This window comes from Triturus cristatus, chromosome 4_1 (assembly GCF_964204655.1).
Source record: "Triturus cristatus chromosome 4_1, aTriCri1.1, whole genome shotgun sequence".
Taxonomy (NCBI): Eukaryota; Metazoa; Chordata; class Amphibia; order Caudata; family Salamandridae; genus Triturus; species Triturus cristatus.
In genome coordinates, this window is record NC_140585.1 from 608,251,061 (window position 1) to 608,274,976 (window position 23,916).

The 23,916-nt window shown below is 43.9% G+C and overlaps 1 protein-coding gene across 2 annotated transcripts in view; it reads left to right on the plus strand.

Moving 5' to 3' along the window:
- The first annotated feature begins 1,502 nt into the window (after positions 1–1,502).
- The window catches only part of CCDC59 (coiled-coil domain containing 59), a 54,311-nt gene continuing 31,897 nt past the window's right edge, over positions 1,503–23,916 (plus strand). Inside the window, exons 1-3 of one of the 2 annotated variants that reach the window (XM_085652971.1) lie at positions 1,503–1,633; positions 5,993–6,142; positions 11,194–11,434. In XM_085652971.1, coding sequence (XP_085509097.1) covers positions 5,995–6,142; positions 11,194–11,434 — 389 coding nt within the window. In that variant the 5' untranslated portion in view covers positions 1,503–1,633; positions 5,993–5,994. Of the gene's footprint in view, positions 1,634–5,422; positions 5,445–5,992; positions 6,143–11,193; positions 11,435–23,916 lie in introns of those variants that run through there. The other variant, XM_085652972.1, reaches the window with a different exon arrangement.

Below are 23,916 nucleotides of genomic sequence, written 5' to 3' on the forward strand. Positions count from 1 at the left end.
ACACCTGTTTGGCCTATTTAATTTACATGTCAGTTCCTTGTAAAGTGGTATCTCATATACCCAGGCCTGGTAAATTAAATGCTACTGGTGGGCTTGCAGCGCTGATTGCGCCACCCACCAAAGTAGCCTTTCAAACCTATCCCAGGCCTCTGCCATTGCAGGGCCTGTGTGCGCAGTGTCACTGCCGCTGTGACGTGGCACCTAAAGTGTGTGCCATGTCTGTGACCCCCCTTTTACTGCATGTCAGTCACCCCTAAGGTAGGCCCTAGCTAGCCCAATGGGCAGGGTGCATTGTAGGTAAAAGATAGGACATGTACCTTATGTGTGTGACATGTCCTGGTAGTGACAAACAGCCATTTTGGTTTCTCACTACTATGGAGCTGCCTTCCCATAGGAATGCATTGGGGATTCCCTGATAAGTGTATCAGTGGTAATCCCTGATATGAGAGGCGCAGCGTGGTCAGGTTTGGTATGTTTGGAATAGTGATAATAAGTGCTACGTGTGCGCAGATTTATTTTAACTATTTTAGAAATGCCACTTTTAGAAGTTGGCATTTCTGTGTGCTATGTGTCTGCCTGCCTGATGTGAACTGCATGTCTGGCTTGTGAGTGACAGGGGCTGGGAGATGTGTGTGGCTCCAGGAGGGGCAGGGTCAGTCAGCACTAGGCTGACTGGGACATCTGTGCTGGGAGTAGTGGGAGGAGTAATCCCCTGACTCTGAATAGGACTGTGCGCAGCCTGTACAATGCTGGCACCTAGTCCCACCTGACAAAGGGAAAGAGGAGCTTGCAAAACAAAGTGCTCCAAATCCCCCCTGAACTAGTTGCATCTGGTTCCCCCCTGCACTACAGACAAAGGATGGTGAAGTATAAATGTAGGGACTGTGACCTCATGAAATGTTTTTTTCTGTGCTGTTCTTGACGTGGTGGGTGCTTGCTGCTGCTGGGGCCCAGGAGGAACCGTCATGGGGGCTTGCCTCCCATCTGGAGGGCCCTGTGTTCTGGCCTCCCTGGGCCCAGCTGTGCCCCTGGCCCTGGAAGGCTCTTGCGCCCTGGGAATGCTTTTACTTATTTCCCAGGGCCTTAAGGGCTAAAATGCTGGATTCTGGCTTTTAGCGCCCTGTGAACGCTTGTATTTTATTTTACTGGTCCCTAAATGGAGGGGAGAGCATGGGCTGCGCAGCGCTGAGCAGCGTCCTCCACCAAGGGAAACCCGACGTAGGAATTCCCCCGCATTGCCGAGTTAATTGCGGGTGCCTACCCTGCTTATGATTGTATTACGGGTGTCCACCCCGCTTATGAGTTTAATCTTGATGCGGATGCCCACCCCGCATCGGTGGCCTTAGCGGGTGCCCACCCCGCTTCCTACTGAGAGAAGAAATCACCGCCGCAGCCCGGGCGAAAAGCGGAAGTCAGACGTGTCTGCCTGACTCGGGGCGGAGTTACGGCCGGGGAAGGCGGAAGTCCGGAAATGCCAGGGTGGGCTCCCGTGAAGCTGAGGGAAGCCCCGCGGACGCCGCCACAGAAGAGGATGAAAGCAGGCGGGAGCCCACCCCGCCTACGTGGAAGCGCAGAGTGCCGGACCCGAGTCCAGCGAGGGAGGAGACCGGAGGAGTCCTACCCCGCAGCCCCAGTGAGTAGGGGCTTCACCCGTGTTGTTGGTTCCTGTTCGAGGCCCAGGGTCAAGGCCTATTGCCTGAGCGGACCCGCCTTTGCGGGTCGCTCTAACGTTGGGGGCCATTAGTTCCTTCTTAGAGCCCCTGAAGGGAGGGGCGCGTCGGGGCATATAGTCGAAGCCCGCCCTCCATGAACCACATTGTTTTAGGGCCCCCGTGGGGGTCCAGCGGACCCAGGGGTGCCCGGGTCCTTTGTTTATTTCCAGCTGCCCCGCCTGACAGTGGGCAGCTGCAACGTGGTGCAGGTTCGTGCCAAGAGCCCCAGAGAGGGGCTTCAGGAGGCACTTTGCATTTGGGGCCCCTTTACTTTGTTTATTCCCAGCTGCCCTGCAAGAGCGTAGGCCACTGCAACAATTGGGCATATTTGTTTAGAGGGCACCCTTAGTGCCCATGCCTACAGAGATTTTCACAGCTGCCCAGCAATATATAATCCCCTGTAAAGCCAGTTGGCACAGTGTATATGGTGTAATTATTATTCTAATGTGTTTTTGATAATACAAAGGCTATTTTGGATATAACCTTGTGTGGAGTTCCTTTTGTAGTGTGCCTAGTGTGTTGCGGCTGTGTGTGTGTGTTGCGCAAACGCTTTACACATTGCCTCTGGGATAAGCCTGACTGCTCGTGCCAAGCTACCAAAAGGGGTGAGCAGGGGTTATCTTCAGCGTGTAACTTGCCCTGACTAGAGTGGTGGTTTCTACCTGGCTTAGGCACAAGCCCTAGCCAACCAGAAATCCCATATCTAACATTTACTTTGAAACAAGTAGTTTTTAAATGGATTGGGCTATGTTTAATTTGTTTTAAACATAAGTGACAAGTGTCACTATGTCGTGTATAGCACCTTCAGCCAATTCTGGCAATTTACCCGCCAGTGGTTTACATACTGGGATTTTGAGCCATTAATGAAAGTATTAAAAGCAAAACTACAAGTCCCAGAATGCAACATGATGTTCTCTGCAAAGATATGAATGGCTGATGGTATCATATGTCATTGTGCCACTCGGCAGACTTGTGAAATGCAAAATAAAATGTAACTCATGACTTTATGTCTTGTATCTTGAAGGTAGTAAATGGTTAAACAGTCAATTTGGTGAGAAGGCAGAGGTAGCCCTGCTTTCAAATGAAAATATGAGCACACCACAGAGGGCTAACATTAATATTGATGCTTCTGTTCTACCAAAAAGGGTCGATCAGCAGGACCATTGGGTAGCAAAGTTAATTCAGAAACTCCTCCACATAAAAACCCTCAAAAGGCACTCATTTGGTCTTTTCTTACAATTGGGTTTATTCAGGAAACATATAATTAACATTACAGTAGCAATGTGACTGGCAAAAATAGTGCCAATAGTCAGTAAAACAATATGCTCATGCCACATAAATTGCCTAGGAAACAATATGAAAGCCAAATAAAAAGTGTATAATCAATTATCCAAATCATTATATTGAGCAAGAGTGTTCTGCACAACAAGACCAAAATGGCTCCACCAAAACCTGTGCCTATAATGTGTTCTAAAAGTACCTCAAATGTGCTCTGCTAAAGCGTGCTGACAGAAAATGAGCTTTCCCAAAATGAACTAAGAGAGGATGAGTTTGTGCTCTTGCCCATGTCATGTATGCGTGCTAAAATGAGCTACTTTTCAATTAATTCAAGTTATCTTATAGTATTTTGAACAATACAAACAATTCATGATTATAGGACTAATTGTGACAGTTTTAATACATAACATTCTGTCAGAAACAGTAACGGAAACCAAGATATTACACAAAAATAAAAACATTTTCTCTTGCTATCTGTTCTGAAATTTGTAGATTAAAAATACAATTACACTATGATTTTTTTGTAGGAGCATTCATTACATACATATACTCTTTCCACTAGATGTAAAATAACAACATTGAAATAGGCTGTATTAATTTGATCATGCACAAATATTTTCTTCCACGTACTTTAAGCTAGAAGGAAGCATCATAAAATACAACAGTTTTCTGCATAAACAAGCCCTTGTAATGTTACATCTGTTAGCCACGGAAAGATACAACAGACCAAAAAGCCAGGCAGATTCATATAATTCGCAATAGTTTTCTACTTTACAGAGAAAGAAATATGTGCACATTTATTTGTAGTGCATGTTTTAAGGCCTACTGAGTTAGGAACTACAAAATGATGTCATATACATTTCCAATTGGTCAATTATATTTCTCATTAGCACTCCTTAGAAAACGGACCGGCTGGTAAAGAAGTTATGTGCCAGAACAATATAAGGCAGCAGTAGCAGCTCCATGTATCTGAAGAGGTACAAAGAAAAGCCTGGCACATCTTCTCCTAAAGGAAGTTTGGTGTGATTAGTTGGAGCATCTGCATCGCCATTGAATAGGACTTCTACCTTTCTCTGGGAAAAATAAGGGCTCACATTTGCCCTGGTTTGATCCTTTCCTGTCACGGGTACTAGGCCAAGCCACACAAGTAGACTAATGTTTTTATCGGCACAAGTGAGGTAATACTGGGTGGTAGGAAAGTTGTGGATTCCTGCAGGTTCTGGAAGTTTCCATATCAGAAATGTAAGGAACACACGTGATTTTGGCCAAAGTTTGAGGATTGCAGGGCATCTGGATTCCCCTAGTAGTCTAGATCTTAAAAATGTACGGGTTTGCTAGGTTTCCCTAAGTGCTGGCTGAGCTAGGGCCCAAAATCCACAGCTACACACTGCAAAAAACGGGTCAGGTTTGAATGGAAAAATGTGATGTCTTCATGTTCCGTTTCAGGCCGTTTCCTGCAGGTTCTAGAACTTTCCTCCACAGAAATGTGAGGAAAAGGTGTTTTTTTTAAGTGAAAGTGTATGGTTTGCTAGGGATTCTGGGTAAAACAACCTGGTGAGAGCCACACAAGTCACTCCATCCTGGATTGCCTCCCCTAGGTGTCTAGTTTTAAAAAATGTACACATTTGCTAGGTTTCCATAAGTGCCGGCTGAGCTGTGGCCCAAAATCCACCGCTATGCACTTTACAAAAAACTGGTCTGTTTTGAGGGGATGCGATGCATCCTTGTTGCATTTTGGTCTGTTTCCTGCCGCAGGCACTAGGACTACCCACATAAGTGAGGTACCATTTGGGACTTAGAATAGTAGGATATTTGTTATTACCAATTGGATTTCGCTGAATTTGTGCCTTCCAAATTTAAGCCAGTGCGAAACATAGATTTTTTGAAAAATACCCTCTGAATCATATGCTCTTGCAGGTACCCACAAATTCAGAGATGTGCCTATTTCAGATATCTGGATACCTATTTTTCACTCAACATATTTCACCATATGAATTAGTCTATACTCAGGACACAATGAAAAACCATTGTACGGTGTAGCTCAGTTGTTGGTTCCGGGTACCTCGGGTTCTTGGAGAACCTACAAACCCTATATATCCCCATAATGAAAAGGGTCAAGCAAACGTAATGAAACATTACTTTTGTAAATCTGCCATTGTGACAAAAAGTTACTGATTAAAACATTGTCACAAATGGCTGTTTACCTACTCAATTTCAATTTTTCAACACTTAGGGCCACATTATGATGTTGGTGGGACAGCCAGCAACAGGCCATCAGTGGCGGTCCCACCGTCAGACAGCCCTTTGGTCTGACTGCTGCATTACAATGCTGACGGTCGGACCCTTGTCTGTTGGGGGACGGACCACCACCTCCACCAAGCTCAGTGATCCAGACGGTACATCGTTCGGAATCGTGATCCCGACTGGAGGCAGTCAAACTGCAAGGAAAAAGCTGTAAGAAAGGCTCAGCAGCTTAAAGGGGTTCTTCTTAAATTTACTGTTTATGTTATTTACTGATAAGGGGAAAAATACCTGCTTATGGAAACTTTTTTTTTTTTTTACCGGCCGTGGCATTGAAATACTAGTCATGCCGGTAAAAAATGGCCAGGTAGAAACTCTACCACAGAGATACACTCTGCTTCGAACAGGTGCTCCACTACTAAGGGCTATAGGGATTAGAACGCTGCACTTCGAAGGGACACTAATGTGAGAACGCTATATATAACGAAAAGGAAGTGTATCATTTGGTTCACCTGATCCCACATATAGATGTTTCGAACACATATCGACGCTGGATTTAAGATATAGATGTGCAGTCTGACACTGGGATACATGTTTAATGGATACATTCGCATGAACGGAAGAATTTACCCACACCCAATATGGCTACAGACTTAGTCTCATCTCCCAGTGCAAACTTGGATCAAGATGGGTCTTGTGCAGTAATCCGCTTTCTGTGTCTATTTTCTCTATTTCCCTAACCAGGCTGTTTTCGTTCACAGCAATGGCGCCGGAGAACGTAACGGGGAAGAGGCGGCGTGATGGTCCTGCATCTCACGGGATGGGATCGGTTCAGAAACATAAAATGAAGAGCAAGCGACGGTGGATGCCGCCGGAAGCGCGGAAGAAGTTTGAAGGCAGCACAAGCGAGGGTAGGCGGCCGATACTTAGAAAAGCCCAGGTTAATCCATGCTCTTTTTCAACTCCACGTTAATAGAAAAGACTAGAGTGCTAACTTGCGGCGCTTACACTATGCAATACCGGCATCCATGCTGTTTATAAAAAACGGTGCAGCGTACTTAACTTTTTTATACAGGAAACTAATTTTTACAGATGAAAATGTGCTTTAAAGTCACAGTGTATAAGTCATGATCTTGGGTTCATGATTAAAAAAAATCTATATTTCCATCTGAGTTTATTTCTATTTATGTTTTTCTCGCGTCATCAGTAGTAATTTTCACCTATTTTCTTTGGGGAGGGGGAAGCCGGCACTGCATCTGGTGTTTTTTTTAGGAAAATGTACGCTACCTTTCAGTAAGTGTATCACGTTTCATATAATAATACTTAAGGGATATTACAGCAATAGGTATTTTGTGAGTGCAAATGCCTGCTCTCTGAAGAGAAAGGGGTCACTGATGAGAATGTGCTTTCTGAATGTATAACAACGGCTTAGATACAACCATCTTCTTTCTCAATCCAGATTATTCTCTTTTATTGGTTTTGTCTTTGCTGCGCATTAAGTATTTCCACTTGATTGCCAGGTTGTTTAGTTCTCAGCACTGCTGCAGTCTGCTTTTTTTTAGACTGTTTTTAGTTTGTCCTATTTTGAATAAAAGGGTGTCTTTCTAGGTCCCAGACTTCACTTTCCCCCTATTGCATAATAGTGTTAATGAGGCACACAGTAGGGGTGTCCACGATGGGCTCTATCTTGAAGCGACACCTGTAGGCTGGAAAGACACTTCTACATTCTACCAAATGTTTTGTCTGCTTTGCTTAAAACTTTAATGCTGCTCATTTAATAGGCAAAAAGGCAGGCCCAAGACCAATTCCATGTTGTAGCGTCCTGCCAGCACAGGTACTCGCCAATGACCATGCCACAGATGGAGAGCAGTTGTGCAAGTCTTTATTCTGCTACGTCTAAATCAGAACTCAATATTCTAAGCCTGCCTTCCACTCATCTCTCTAACGCTTACGTCACAGGCCTACAGTGGCACCAAAAGAGTCCCAGTGTTTTTTTTTTTATTACAAGTCACTACATCTCCCGCTTTTGTTAAAAAACGAGTTACACATTTTTCAAAATAGACAAATAAGTAAATAAATACATTAATAAATTCATAGATATATAGGCAATTATAATTTTCATTTAAGCATTGTTGTGCTTGAATGATGCGTACTATTTGGGGCACCGGAAACTGGCAGTCGAAGTGTCAGTGATCTGCACAAGTGAGGTGGAATTATCAGCAGACAAAGAGTCATCAACAGTCTGTCGGGACTCAGTCTCTACATTGGCATCTATGTTTGGTGATTAATAGGCCACATGTTGAAAATGAGAGGAATCTCCCGTAAGGGATTTCCCAGGACGCTGGGTAGTTACCATGTGTCCTTTGGTGTTAGTGATGGTAAAGTGTTCAGCCTCAAAAAGAGAATTAGACGTTCTTTTTCTATGTTGACTGACGAGCACTCGATCACCTCTTGTAAAGGTGACAACTTTTTCATGACGTCGTTTGTCAGCATATATTTTCATCTTCTGTTTGCGACCAAAGTGTATAGCACAAATGCCTTCCTCATTCTTGGATCTGAGGTTGTTCTATTGGAGCAGCTTGGTCGTCATGACTCTTCCAAAAAGGAGAGTTGCAGGGCTTTTCCCTGTCGCTGAGTGAGGGGTCAAACGGTAAGCTCGAAGAGTAGTGTTCATAAAAACGTTGAAGTAGAGCTTCTCCAATGTAGCATGCTGAACAGCTTTCTTTAGAGTACTTGTAAGCCGTTCTCCAAGACCATTGACCGGGGGCCAAAGAGGAGTGCTTTTTATGATGCTTTATATTAAGGTGATTTAAATAATCTTTGATTTCTTGACTGTTGAAAGGTGGGCGGTTGTCAGATTTTAACATTGCAGGTACATCCCATGTCGCAAAGATGCCATCCAATTTTGTTAGTAACCTTTTCATGTGTAGTGGATGGAAGAATATCTCCCAATGGAAAACTGGAGTATTTATCAACAATAACTAAAATATGATGTTCATTCTGTAGCGGACCAAAGAAATCGATAGCAATTTTCTCCCTAGCATGATGTGGCAATTTTGACAGGTTCAAAGGGTGCTAAATAATTTGAGACGAAAGACGGTTGCATATCTGACAAGTCTTCAATTCTTTTTTAACCTTTTCGTCAAGATACAGAAATCCTACTTTATCACGGAGAGCTCTCTTAGTGGCAATTAATCCTCGATGTTCTTCATGGACAGTCTTGATTACTTGTTGTCGGAGACTTTCAGGACCAACAATTCATTTACTTTGCGGAATGAGGCCTTCTTGAGTCACTGAAAGTTCATCTCTTACATTTTGGAAATTCGAATACTCACTATCTTTAGTGAGAGATTTAGCGTGCTGGTTCTACGATTGATGAGCAACAATGTCTTTTCACTTTAACATGTCACTATCTTGGCTCGTGGCATGATAATTTGTTCTAAAGACAGAGCAGTTGGTGTGCTTGATTTCACAGTAAAATTAATGTTGGCGACCAATGTCTTGGAGGGGGGTACCAGTGAATTGCATTTGCACTCTTGAAAAATAATCTGCAGGATTCTGTTCTTTCCCAGGATGATGAAGAATCGTATAGTTGTATTCTTGTAACCTCAAACCTACCCGTTCAATTCTAGAAGGCATTTTGGCTTTGGGATTGCCGAATATCGTCAAGCGGGTTTGATAATCAGTCACTACTGTGAAAGGCTTTCCTTTTAAAAACACTTGGAAATAATCTTGAGCCCAAACCCCTGCCAAACTTTCTTTCTCTGGTTGCGAGTAAGCATGTTCCATTTGTGACATGCTTTTATTGGCGTATGCCACAATATGTCTTCGGGCACTTGGCTGTCCATTGTGCTGCACAAGGATTGTGCCTAACCTGACAGGCCTAGCATCAACTAAGACCTCTCTATGTAGTTCAAACAATGCCATTTCCATGGCACTCAACCGCTTCCTTGTTTTTTTGTGGGGGATTAACAATAGACAGTGCTTTTACTTTTGCTGGATCTGGTTTCATACCCCTTCATAAAAGACTTGGCCAAAGAATTTCAAGGTTTTCTTGTGGAATTCACATTTGTCAGCTCCGAAAACCAATATGAATTCGAAAAACAATATTTCATCACTATAGTTAAATGCATTTACTACAGGCTGTATGATATGTTGAATGACGTCTTAGAAAAGTTCTGCAACATAGGATATACCAAAACTCAGTCAGGTGTAGGGAAACAAACCAATATTGGTAGAAAAGGTTATAATGTACATTCATTTTTTTTCGAGTTCCAACTGGTCATATCCTTTATTTAGGCCGAGTCGAGAGAAGAATTTTGCACCATTCAATTGAGTTATCGTATATGAAATGAGTGTACTGGTATGTCTCTCTCGCTCAATTGCTTTGTTGGCCTGACTTATGTCAACGCATATGCGTATAGCTCCTTCACTGTTTCTTTTAAGCACTATTACAATGAGAGAGACTGATGGTGTTGGACCAGTGGAGCGTTCAATGATGTCATGTTTAAGCAACTAATTAAGTTCCTTTTCAACAGTATTTTGCAAGTGAAACAAAAGTCATCTGTGTCTTTGTGCAACAAGACGAATATCCTCCTTTATGTGCAACTTTACTTTCATTGTTTTGAGTTTTCCTAACTCTTGCAATAATAAAGGAACTTGACTTACGATTTCATTCATATATGTAGTTCACTGATATAAGTCCCATTTGTTTCTCCCCTAGTTTTATATAGCGCAAACTTGAGCCGAAGGTATCATGTATCAGAGCGCTTTACATGAGCACCAGTTGAGTTGCATAAGGACACATTCTTTTTTTTTTTTTTTTCTTTCTTATTTTAGGCACGGGAAGATTAAGTGATTTGCCCAGAATCACAGTATGATGAGCGTTGTGGCCGATACTCGACGTGCAGTGAGTCCTAGCTGAGTGGAGGGTTGTCATATGTCATAGCCGTGAAAGGAGCTTAAATCCAACATACCCTCACGCTCCAGCCCTTGGACTGGACTGTGGGGGGTACACCAGGCCCTCACAGCCCTCAGGCCATGGTGTGAGAAGGAAGCTGTATTAAAAAATTTGTTATAGAAGGCACACGCATGTTTGGGGGTAGTGACAAAACATTTTCATATTTAGTTTGTCCACTGGACAAGTAGCTTCAATCCCATGCAATCCTTTAACTGCCAGTTTACAATACCACAGTATGGATCTGTGAAAGAGGATTTTGTACCATTTTGGTAAGGTTTGTATCCATATTTATAAGTCGTTCAAACTAGTATATATGAATCACTAGTTTGAAAACCTGTATCGTTAGCGTGAGCGCTATTAGGAAATTCAGTGAGCTCCCCTTGCATCACTGATCGAAGTTACAGTATAAAAAATGTACTCATGTTTGCAAAATTTAACAATATGAGACTATGAATAATGCACCCAGCATGCTCTCCATTTATATGTAAATATATGCATAAACACGAAGACAAGATTTGTGCCCTTTTGCTCCCAAAGTAAAATGTACACAAAAACATTGCAATTTGAAAAACCTGTTTTTGTTAAACTATTTTCCAAATTTTAATGCGCTTTCTTTGAAACATCTTTCAGTAGAGGCATTTGATGCATGCTGTTGTTGTTTAAAAAATCGGTGGAGAATCTGTGTAAAACCGTAATGGGCATCCATATAAATTTAGGGCTGGATTCTTAATGAAATTCACAAAACTGCACCCATCGGGTACATATCCTCGCATAGGTGCAGATTTATGACTTTCAAGAATTCACAAGAGTGTACTCAAAAAGGTCCGAAAAGCGTGCTCCTTGGAAATGTTTGTGAATTCAATTTTTTCATGAGCAAACATCATAAAATGTCAATATTTATGCTGGCCAGTAAATGTGATCCTTCACTTCTCTTCCCTTGTTCCCCATTTTTGCAAAATAAGTGATGAAATTGAACTCTATATGTGATGCATTTAATTGCAGGTCAAGGGTTTGCTTTCCGGAGAAAACAAAAAATTCAACAGCAGTACAAGAGGCTGAAACAAAAGGAAAAAAACATCAATCCAGCACAAGAACTGCTGTACACAGAAAACTATCCTGAACACCTAAAGCATCTCTATTTAGCTGAAGAAGAAATGTTAAAGAAACAGAAAATGAAAAGTAAAGAAGGCCAAGAAAAAGACAGTCAAACATTCCCAGAACCAAAAACCAACACAGTCGCTGAGTATGATTTGATTTAATTATTGTTGACGTGTACTATTCTTTATCTGCATTGTTAATTAATTACTGAAGTAATAGATGTTGGGAAATGAACAGTCATTGTTTGGTCATCAGTTTAGTGTAATTTTCCTGCAGTTCTTCTAAGGCTCTTCATTGAAGTCATAGGCTACGTGAATCTTACCCTCATACTAGTGGAGGGCATACAATGCAAATGTGGGTTTCTGGAAGATGAAGCCAATGAGTACCCAAGCAAATGAGGTTAGCATGATTTTCACTTAAAACACTGAAGGTGATCAGGGATAACAACTACAATATAGGTGGGTGCAATGGCAACCTCCTATTTAGCTCCAAAAGTATTTCCTTCCTCATTGATTGTTGTTTAGGTCCTGTAGAAGACAAATCAAACTGAATGGAGGGTGTATGAAATTGGGGGTAAGTACTCACCTCAAATAACCACAGTCCTTGTCAGGGTTAACCACAAAACTTACTAAATTAACCTGAACTCAACTCCCAGTAGCTGTGGCAGTGACTGCCTTAAAATAGAGGCACGGTGTAAAGTATTTATGAAGTACACAGACAGTAATAAAGTCAAAACACAACCAATCTTGAAAAATAGAGGACATTTTAATAAAATAAAACGAAATTCATAAGGTGGAACTGGAGTTCTGAATCTTTAAAGTTTAATGTGACTCTACCCTTTCCCTAGACATGATCGTCCATATCCCTCCTTCACCCCACCCCTACTCCCCTTTTCTTGTTTACCCTTTGCGTTAACCTCTCATCATTTCTAGTCCTCCCAGCAGACTTAATGCTCCTTATAGACTTTACTCTTTCGATGTGCATACATTCTGCTATCATCATTGCTGTAACCCAACTGCCAGGCCTGAAAAACGTGTCAGATTTTTCTCTTTTCTTTCTGGTACATTGTTCATATTGTCATCTGTAAGCACATGCTTGTTTGTCCTGTGATAATCTCATAAATTAATAAATGTTGCAAAAACATAAAGTATGGGCCAAGGCTTTTACGTATGGGTTTTGCCGGTGATGGAATGTGTAAGCGTGGCTGTGGTGCGTTGGCGACTTTCATGCATATACTGTGGGAGTGCCCGAAGGTGGAGCGATTCTGGCGTGGTGTGCATGAGGTTCTACGAATGGTTACGCGTGTCACGCTGCTGCCTGAAGCGAGGAGATGCTTGCTGAATGTCTGGGAACCAAATGACTACTCGGTCCCGCAGGCGCGGTGGGTGACTCTGGGATACATGATAGCCAAGCGTGATATTGCCCAATTGTGGGGATCCCAGAGGCCCCCTGCGGTGTCGGCCTGGAAAGAGCATATGGATTGGTGTATGTTTCGTGAAAAGGTGGTGTATGTGGCGAGGGGTAAGCCTGGGGCGTGGATGAAACTCTGGGGCCCCTGGAACGCCTACCGCGGGGGTATTTGTGAGCCGCCGCTGCTACCGGCGGCCTCGCCGGCTCCGTCTCCCTAGATGGCGCCCCTCCCTTGGCCGCGGGCGCGCGGTCCCCCAGTCCCTGATCTACTCCCGTCCCCCTCTTCAGAATTTTGCTGCTGGTGTGGATCCCCCACTTATGGAGCACGTGTTGTCACTTTGTATCGAGGGTTGCCTTGCGGTTGTGGTTTGTTTATGTTGTTTTGTATTAATAAAATGGAACCGTACTGTGGGCATGGAGCTTGGAGACCTGCACCATTGATCACTCCTGTTTTCTTACTGTGCACCGCTGAGAAAATTTTTTGCTGTATGTATGTAATATGCTTTTGATGCTCTAGCGGCCGGCCGTGTGGTTGTAGGCCCATACCTGTAACTTCTATAAACTGCAATAAACGGTTTCAAAAAAAAAAAAAAAAAAAAACATAAAGTATAAGGTTTAGGGCGACCCCGATGGAGCACAGGTCAGAAAAGGTGAACAGGTTCGTCCTAGGGAAGTATTGCATTTTGACCTAGTCTCTGCAATGGAAGTCAAAAACCCTCAGCAGGGCAAGGCAGCAGGTTGTGGCCGAAGAAGGGCTACACATCCTCGGATAGCTCTTGCACGAGGTCTCCGTGAAGCCATTGACTTCTGGCAGGAAAGCTCAGAGCGGGAGAAATTTGAATTTTGCACCCAGAGAAGGCCCCTCGCCAGCCAGATACTTTTCAACACCTTCGCCCAGTGAAGTTTTCAACCTTCGTATGGAGCTCCGATTCTTCCATTGGGATAAGGCTGCATGTTGTAGCTAAAGAGGGCTCCACAAGGTCCCACTGCATCAGATTTACTGCTGAAGAGAAGAATGTAGCGAGAGCACCCTGAATCTTTGTTCCAGCGGCAACACACCTTTGTTGAATCGGCTTGGCAGGTTGGTCCAGTCCCACAGGTTTCAGGATTTCTTAGGAGGAACATCCTTTGACACCAGCCATAGGTCCAAGACCTCGAGGATAGCACTTCGGGGTCAAGACTCACTCCAGCAGAGGTTCAGTTGGAGCTGGTCAGCTAGGAATGCAGAAAAAGGCCTCTTGAAGCTTGTGTCCCTGTAGCGCAAACAGTAGGTCAGCTTTATGATATTTGGAGTCCACTTCTTTGTATTGGGTACAAGAAGGGCAAAAGGATCATTCTGTAGGCCTTGTCTCAAGTCACAGACAACTCTGTTCTTCCACAGGTCCCAAATTCATCTGAGGAGGGTACTGTGTGTGCCACTGTTATGCCCAGTGCCAGCCAGTGGATAGGGCAAATTCCTGACCACTGCCAAACCAATGGGGTAAATGCTCCCAGTGGTGACCCTAGCTACTGTTGCAGCATGTCCTACATGTTTCAGTGCATACAATTCCAGAGCGTCCCTCTCTGCCCAAAACCAACATGGCAGAGCCTTTCAACCCCTGTGTAGTGGTCTTGTGCCCACCCTAGAGATGTGGCCAGGGACATGACCAACCCCTTCTCTGTTGTCACTCATAATCCAATCTTGGGACAGATCATCTCCCTCTGAACCTGGTGCCTGACTGGCAATGGGGACAATGAAAGAGGCTGGACCAGGTGTTGGATACATCTGCCTGTGACAGGGAAGGCCCCTTTTGAAGTTAAATATGTTCCTGGTCACAGCCCAGATGGCCATCCTGCCAAAGAAACAAAACACATAATTTCACCCAAGGCCTTTGTCTCAACTCTGCAAGCAAGTTCACACCTCATTAAGGTGGCTATTCAGCTCCTGTGTGACATTTAGAAGCTCACACAGAAGGGCTTCTAGAGGCGTTAGGCAGGTAATAAGCAACTTTTTAAAAGTGCCTGTTCTAAAAAATGTATTACAAATACAACTATTCCATTAATAGGATTTGCAAGAAATATTTTACAAAGTACAAGAATAAACTCTGTAGAATGAGATCGCAATATTAAATATAATATTGTATGCTAATGCTGTCCTATGGAACAGCTAACCCCACTGCAGTGAAATAGCATTTTGGGCATTGTAACTGTAAGGACATATTTAATATTAAACTTTCACATCTCCTACTTTTAAATACCATGCACACTGCCAATAAGGCGTACTTTGGAGTGACTTATTAATATATAAATGGAGGGCTTAGCCCTGTCAAAAATGGTTAACTTTGACAGGTCAAATTTGCAGTTGTGGGTAACACAATGTATGCTGCATCCCACTGGTGATATTCAACTTACAGGCCTTGGGTACACTTTAGGCACCATGTACTAGGGATTTATGGGTAAGTTAAATATGCCAGTTAGGGGAATGCCAATTTCATCACGTTGGAAGGAGGAACACAGGCACCTTACCGCTCGTTAGCAGGGGTGTAAGAAATGGGGTTCCTTCCTAACCCCCTTGGCACAAGCAGTCAGACTGATCCCAGAGGCAATGTGTAAAGCGTTTGCGCAATACACACCAGTGACACAATAAAAACACCACAGAAGAGAGTCTATACAGGATTATATTCATATATTTCATATAACACAAAGACCACTATCACATAAATTATTTTACCAGCTCGGCAATTGTCATAACATCACAGTTAGTGCAATTAAGTAGATACTTATATATTGCACACGTCATAAAAACACCATCACTGTACATAATATGCAGATCCTGAAATGATATTAGTTATCCTATCATCGCAAGGAAAAACGCCGTAAAGCATAATATCATGGCATCAAAGGGAGCAGTTAGGTAGGGAAAGAAACACATGAATCACCAACTCAGTTATAGGATGCTAATTTACTGTAGCTCCTATCAGGCGTTACATGGTAATTCCTGTATCCCACACGTAGGCTATCGGGCCACCTACAACAGTGAGTATAGTAATTCTTGTCATTTCCCTGAATGCGTCCGGTTCCTAAGTGGTGTCCCGTCGCAGGCTCGCCCCACTAGGGCCACAACAGAGCAAGTGTTCCCCACCACAAGGTATGTGCAGTCACGGGGTGGGAGGACTGACTACCTCCTCTGGCGGGCGACTTCTCTGGGTTCTACGGCAGCTGCCAACGAGTATGTGGGCCAGTTGCTAACCCCCAGACAGTAACCTCCTCCCGGCAGTGCACCTTCACCAGGTACACACGGAGCGGTGGGGCTTCCCCGCGGGTCTGAATACTCACAGCGTACCACGCAGGCCTCCACCCAGCAGCACAGTGCCCTTCTGGTGCCCTCTCTGGTGCCGCTATGGTGGTCTCTCTGGAGGCAAGCAGAACCCTGCACCACCAGGGAGACTATTCATTTGGCACTGCTGGCTAGTCGGGCTCGCTCAGCCTCAGTGAGGCACTGAAGTTGCCCGATCTTGAGGGCAAGGACGAGTTCCGGCACTACTGTCCTTTGCAGACAGGCCGCTGATGTCATGGGTGTCACTCGGTAATCATGCGTTGCTGGGAGAGGGATAGCGCTGGTGAGGGGTTTCTCCGGGGGCAGTGGCAGGAGTGTCACAGGACCTAGTGATGCCTCCAGTCAGCACAGGACCCTCTATACGTTGGTCATTGTGACTTCCTTGCAGAAAGGCAATCCCCACCTGCCAAAGTTGCACAGACCGGTGTATATATATATATATATATATTTTTAAGTAAGTCGCGCTCCACACGTGCTCCTTTCGCATTTATGACCAAAAGCATAATGCTGCCCCTCCAAATTCCCCTAGGTTGCACCACACTCGCGCTGGCTATGAAATCTTGAGACGCAAAGCGCTCCACAAGCTCTGGTCTGAGGAATACAGTGCTCACCATGCGCTGTTTTTCAAAGTTTGAAAGAATGGTCCAGGCCTTTTTCTGCACCAGACAGAAGCAGCTACTGTAGACCGACCCAACCCTCACACATCAATGGATAGCACTCCTCACACAGCTCTTACACTTTTTTTCCGGGCTGGTTCCTTTGATCCAGAACGGATCTTCTGAAGTCTTTGATTTCCCTGAGACTTAGGAGGCAAGCTTTGTTCCATAGGTCTTCATCAAGCCTATTCAGGTGCAAGTGAAAACTCCTCCCACCACTCTAAATGTGGACACGTGTATTAAACCAGGCTATGAGTCACACAGGAAAGGCAGGATACACCTCAACCCTGCTTATGACTGTCTAGAGCAGGGGTCTTCAAACTGTGGGGCGCGACCCCCAGGGGGGCCGTGGAGTGATGCAAAGGGGGTCGCGCCTTCCCAGTCACACTCTGCACAGGCCCAAGGGCTTCAGCCCCCCCTCTGGCTTCCCCCGTTCTGTGTCTCAGTCCGGGCTGCTGCAGTGAAACTCGAGCTGCTGGAGGCTCAGCTGGGCAGTGTCTGGAGTCTTACCTCCAGCACTCCCTTGTTTTTCACAGGTCTTTAAAGACCATTTGCATTTTTACATGCCTTTGCAAACTGGTTACAGAGGCTTAGGTTTTATCCCTGGTTCCAGTACCCCCTGGGTCCCCACTCAGCCTATTCCTTACATTTGTCTTTTACATTTATTGCTGTAGTGTGAGAATGCATTTCATGGAAAGGAATATAAAGTAGGCTTGCCAAAAGAAAAATGCCTGCCGTGTTTTGTTTAAAGAGCCTGCAAAGACCTCCTCTTGGCACTAAATAGACTTAGAAATATAAAAGTATGTATGCATTCGTTGTATGACTTTTCTGTCTTTGTTCTCTTTAATTATCAGTCATGGATCATTGAGGCAGCCCTAGAACACAATTCAAAGTGCTTTCTATTTATATTTGCTGTTCGAAGTATGCACAGATAAATACTGAAAATACAGCTTTGGGTGACTGCTTTTTTTTGTACTGACCATCTACTGCCTGAAGGCAAATGAGAAACACACAGAAGGAGAACCAGCCAAATGGGGTAACCTACAGAGCATAGAGAAAGGTTTTTATATCTTCCTAAAGGATAATAGAATCTTGGTGGAACGAAGCAAAGGAGGGTGCACGTTCCATAACTGCACGGCCTGCATCAAAACAGTGAGACAGACAACTCATGCCTTCTTGAATTAGGGAACAATAAGCAGAGTGGCACATGCCGAGAGGAGCATACGGGTCCGACCCGTATGCTTGGTGAGGAGAGATGAGAGAGGACAGCAAGGGAGTGAGAGAATTTGATTGAAGAGGTCAGGGATGAGGAGAAATGTGAATTGCCGAAGAGAAGTGTGGACACGCAAGAAGTGAGTGTGATCCAAAGGTGAGGGCTTCTGTTAGAACAAAGGGGAGATGTGAAAGAGGAATGGGGGGACTGGAGAGGTGTAAGATACAAATAGACAAAAATTTGAATGGAGAGACGAGGTGAATGAGAAGTGCTGAGGGGCACAGGAGGTGACAGGGCCAGAGAGGCCATGAGATAAATGTGAGAGACTGTTAGAGATGAGGGCAGTGAAAAGACAGAATGGCAAGAGGTGATTAAAGGTGAAGTGAGAGGTTGAATGGGGAGAATGCAGAAGTTGTAAAAAGGGGTGAAAGAAAATGGCCTGCAAAGTGAGAGAGGGATCCGGGGTGAGGAGAGAGGGATGGAAGGGAGGAGGTGAGAGGAAAGCTGCATGGGTAAACTGTTTAACTCTGCACAAAACCGCCAGGGTTTTAAGGGACCCCTGCTTCTCCCGGTCAGGGCCAGGTGAGCTTCTAATGTGGCAACACATATTGCTGCAGAGTGGAAGGCCCTTCACAAAGGTTGACTTGAAATCTTTCTGATGATAATTGCTGTATTTTGGCTATAAATGGGTACTGATTGGGTGAAATCTTCCCTCGGTGTTACTGTGTGTAAAAAATGTCAAAATAATGAAGTAATGCTATCCCAAAATACGCGGCTTCACATAACCTCATTTACATTTTCATCCCACACAATTTAGTAAACCGGTTTAGAACTTTTTGTCAGGAGGGGGTCCTTACGCCTCAAAATGTTGACAGGGGGGTCTCGGCATCCAAAAGTTTGAAGACCTCTGGTCTAGAGTGAATGCACATACCCAGCTCCTGTCACTCCAAAACCAGACGGTGAATACAGAAAGCGGCAGAGGCACACGGAATGGTAAAGCAAGAAAATGCCCATGTTCTAAAAGTGCCATTTTCAAACACACAATTTAAAAACCTCCTTCACTAAAAAGTGTGTTATTAAATTCTGGGTTCAGAGAGCCTGAACTCCATTTCTCCATCTTGTCCCAATGGCAAGTTACACTTGTAAAATGTTACAAGGCAGCTCCCATGTTAACCTATGGGACAGACAGCCTTTCAATAGTGAAAACGAAAGGCACCCCAGCAAATGCCCTACCTTCGACTTGCACTACACCCTGTCCACGGAGGTACCTTGGTCGTACCTAAGGGGTGCCATACATGTAAGAAAAGGGAAGGTTAGGGCCTGGCAATTGGGTGCACTTGCCAGGTCGGCATGGCAGTTTAACTGCCCGCGCAGACACTGCAGTGGCAGGTCTAGGACACATTTAAACAGACCCTCCAGGATTTCGCGGCTCTTTTGTAAAAATGCCGCAAGTTTTACAAAAGTGACCTAATCCCGTAGTTGATGATGAAAGGTTTCTGGAACGTGGCCACAAAATAGTGTGCCTTTGTCCATCAAAGCATGTGTAACCACAGAGGTTTAAGGGTGCTCAAAATCTTCTTGTTCTGGAAAAACAACTCCGCTGTCCCGTTTTCAGGTATTTCATTATTCAGCAACCATTTATTGGGACGCAATGTGTTAAAGAAATGGTAGAACAGTGCGATGCCAATCCAACGCAACCTGAGCCCACCCCAGATCTGCTCCGCCCTCCCTCAGGCCACTCAGCCAGCTCCTGGCTGCCCCTGTAGAGCTGTGGTGTCCAAAGACAAGTTAATGTTAATCAAGGCCCAAAGTGGGGGCGAGAGTGTGTAATGATGTAAGGAAAGAGGGCTCTAGAGAACGAAGCTGTTACAAGTTAGCTCTGATGCGAAGAACAGCGGCATGTTTACCAAAACAGACATTACTCCGGAGTTGAAAAAGCCCTGTCCTCTACACTTTCAGTGATTCATTATTCTACAGATGGCAAAGTACATATATTCCAGAAATAGAAAAGAATGGAAGCGAGGAGGATACCTGAAAACGGTGCAAGAATGCACCTGTGTGAATAAAAGGTTCGCGCATTTTATTCCCGTAAATGAATACATTGAAGTCTTATACTTGACTTTGTAGAAGTTCCCTGTTGAAATCGGAAGGGGGATAATTAAAGGTAAGTCAGTTTTTGTTCTCTCACTTTCCGGTGAATAGAGAGTTCCTACCTGCCACCTGCCCCGTGCTGGAGAGGGCCAGCCTCTCCCGACTATTAAGGGCTGAACCTACATCACTTTCTTTTCCATCACACGGCAGTAAGAGTCTCATTTCCACCTGTCACTCTCATTGATTTACATGCATAGGAGGCTTTGCTGCAATTGTTTTATTATTTGTATCTGGGAAGCAGCCAATACTCTTGATCAATAAGGCAGTGAAGCATACATTAAAGAGGTGCAGTTGTCGGTAAGTCTCTGCATTCTCGCCCGGAGTACTTCAGGGCCCGCAGAGGGGCTTCTCTGGGGATGCTTCTGATACAAGACTCTACACACTGGCATTAGAGACGGCCAAGAATGATCGACTGACGTTGACATGTAGAGGTGTCAGAAGAGGCAGTGGGGCCAAAGGTTTAAGGGTGCTCAAAATCTTCTTGTTCTGGAAAAACAACTCCGCTGTCCCGTTTTCAGGTATTTCATTATTCAGCAACCATTTATTGGGACGCAATGTGTTAAAGAAATGCAAACGTGGTATTAACATATAAATATTGATCTGAGTCCATTGGGGACAAGCTTGTAACTGTGTTCTCTGCCTCTTGAAGGTCTCAGAGCATCTATAAAGCTAGCTTCTGTGAGAAATGCCTTCTGGGACAGAACAAGTAGTCTACATTTATAAAGTGCAGGGCTACCCGAATGCGGGTTCCCGTCGCTACCAATAAGGAACAGATGCGCTTTAAAATAAATGGGCAGTGGTAGGATTTCAAAAGGTTTGCATACTAATAAAGTCAGTTATTTTTCTCACAGTGGACCTTCTCGGTCCTGCTCAAAGGGCCATGGCCTGTCCACGAAAGCGGTGTCCAGCCGCCCTCAGACCTTAAGGTGAGAAAAGGGTTACGGATGTGCCAAACACCGGTCCCGCAGTGTGTCAAAAGGTGTGATAACTGCTACCAACCTATACTAAAGCAAATGGAGAATTGCATTTCCAAAGGATAACAGGCTTCACCTGTGGGCTTCTTCCTCTGTTCCATATTCCAGGTTGCCTATTCAAAGTGGAATACTCTGCTAAAAGACTTTCCATTGATTTAAGGCTGAAAATGAATGATTATGAGTAAAATAAAGTGCCGCAAAAATGCCGCTAAATTTCCATATTTGTGCCGCTTAATTTCCATATTTGTGCCGCTAAATTTGCGAATCCATGCCGCTATATCCTGGGGGGTCTGTTTAAAAGGCTACTTCTGTGGGTGGCACAATCGGTGCTAGCATTTGATTCACATTCCCTGGGCACACACAGTGCAAATTACTAGGGACCAGTAAATCAAATATGACCAGTGAGTGTCTAAAAGGTATCCATTAAACCATGGCAATGCATTTTGTAATGCCTCCCTTTGACACTTGCATTGGACATGCCTGGAGTCGATAAATAACAGTAAGAGAAAGAAACAAATGACCAGTTAAACCAGCATTGGCATAGCCAATAGGTCTCGCCTTTGGGACCTTATAAGTATTTAGTTATGCAGCACAATATCCATACTGCAACAACATTAACTGTTGCATGGCTAAACACTTATAAGGTCCCAAGGGCGAGACTTATTGGCTATGCCAATGCTTGTTAATTTTTGTAATTGTTTTGTGTTTTTTAGAGCGTCCTGCAGCTGCAAAGTCCACCTCAATGCTCACTTCTTTACCTACATACATTTTTGAATGTTCTCTTTAACATTTTAATGTACTTTTATAATATTGCCATCTGCCTTGTTAAATGTAAATTAAAAAATGAACGCCTGTGTCACAAAGAATGGGTACCTCCACATCAGTCACGATGTGTACATATGCACGTATCATAACATCTGCCTACATATCGGCAGCCATCTTGGAGTGGGTTTTATTTAAAAGAAAACCCATTGAAGATTGCTAACCATGCATGTGCACGGGTCTTGATGCAAGTGAGTGTGCAATTGAAAATAAAGTATTGGCAAAGCCAACAGCTGGGCCTTTTAGAGCCCAAATATACTGCCTTTGCCAATGATGTGAGTGAGGCACTCCAATGGGAGGTTTTGAATATCTGACTCTATCAAGTTGGTTAAACTATATTTAGCACCTTTCCTAAGAAATAATATAGCTAACAAACACAAAGTTCGCAATACAAATGGCTGAGCTTGAAAAAAATAGCCCTTGGGTCTAAAAATAAATATTTCCATTTTGTTAAGCAATTATACCAGAAAGAAAATATAATGCATTAAAATGTAGTTGGAATTAATGCCTACCTTCTGAATGCAATGTTCTTTGGGAGAATTTGATCGAAAACTTAATTATAGGTATAAACAGCAGCTGCATTCGTAAATGCCCATCCAATTGAAACTGAGGTCTAATGAAGTCAACGTACAATTAAGATCTAGTGAACAAAGAATGCAAATGCTTATAATGCATAGGTTTCAACTGCAAAAAACTTTAACATGAGTAAATGACACAGTGTTCATACTGGATTGGAATGCATGGCACACTGACTGAAGCAAATAAAAATTAAACAGCCCTAATAAACAGAATTGAACTAAATGAAAATAAAGCGGCAGAGCGTCAACTAAAAGAGTGCGACGGTGTAACCTGAAACCCACCACAGTGAAGCGTAAACGGCAAAAGTAGTCCGCTTACACCAATTTTACTGAATAGCTTCTCTGAGGACTATGATGCGAATGTGTTTATCTCACTTTCTACCGTGACACATATATTATCATGCACATATATAATCGGATAGCTTAGCAGCTGCGGTGCGATGTGAGTAACAGAAATCACTCACTTAAATGTGTGAACAATTTCGATTTACTAATATTTCGCAGAATGTCTTACTGAAGGACTCTCCTGGTTTCTTTACATTACATGGAACAAATGAGGCAATTACTATGACAGGTATAAATTATTTCATGTGATCGGATTGGCCCAATAGCAACTTGGCAGTGGATGGCTGCGCTATGCTAGCCAAAAGAATGCACGTAGAACAAGTCTACCACACTTTGTTGATGACTTCGTCTCTTTCCCCTTTTTTGTGAAAGGCCTCAGCCGAGAGTCGCCATTTACACCTCACTCTCACGAGGAGCGTGGAAACGCAGTAGCAATCCCATGGAGACGTCATTGTTAGCAGTTTAAGGGGGAACAAGCATCATTCAGGGGGAGGAAAGATATGTGGCAATTTGCAAAACAATGCAAAACCCTACAGCCATAAAAAGTCGGTGAACAGGAAAAACGGACACAAACACAAGCTTTGGAAAGAAAGCACTGAAACTCAAGCGGACGCGAAAGGTAATTAGCCTGCGAGTGATGTGCTCGCGCTGGGGGGAGCAGTCTGCTCTTTTTCAGAGCACATACTCGTGCTTGTGGCGCGCCACTGCGCACTCCCGCAAGGCGTATGCCGCCACAAGCATGAGGATGTGTTTTGAAAAAGAGCTGCACGACGGCTAAAGGTCTCCTATGCAGCGCATGCGCGCTGCATAGGCGAGACCTAAAAATGGCTAGGGCCTATTTTCCTGTTGCATCAATTTGAGTCGCATGTGCTCACTTTCTTTTTTCTTTCGAGTGAAGTAAAGATGCCTCCTATGCCTCATTTTGTGTAACATCTGTATTAAGGTAGGCCATCAATGCTAATGTCCCATAAACTCCAATTCCTCTGCTTTTATAAGCACTTGCTCCGAGGTTGATCAACTATCACCAGATCTTATGCGAGGTTAAATGCATGTATAAGATATCGTAATGCAATACTGCTATGAGTAAACTCTGGGCTGTTGATCATAATCTTGGATTTAAAGAGTAACAAAATGAGAATGAAATTCTGCCTACGCATGTATT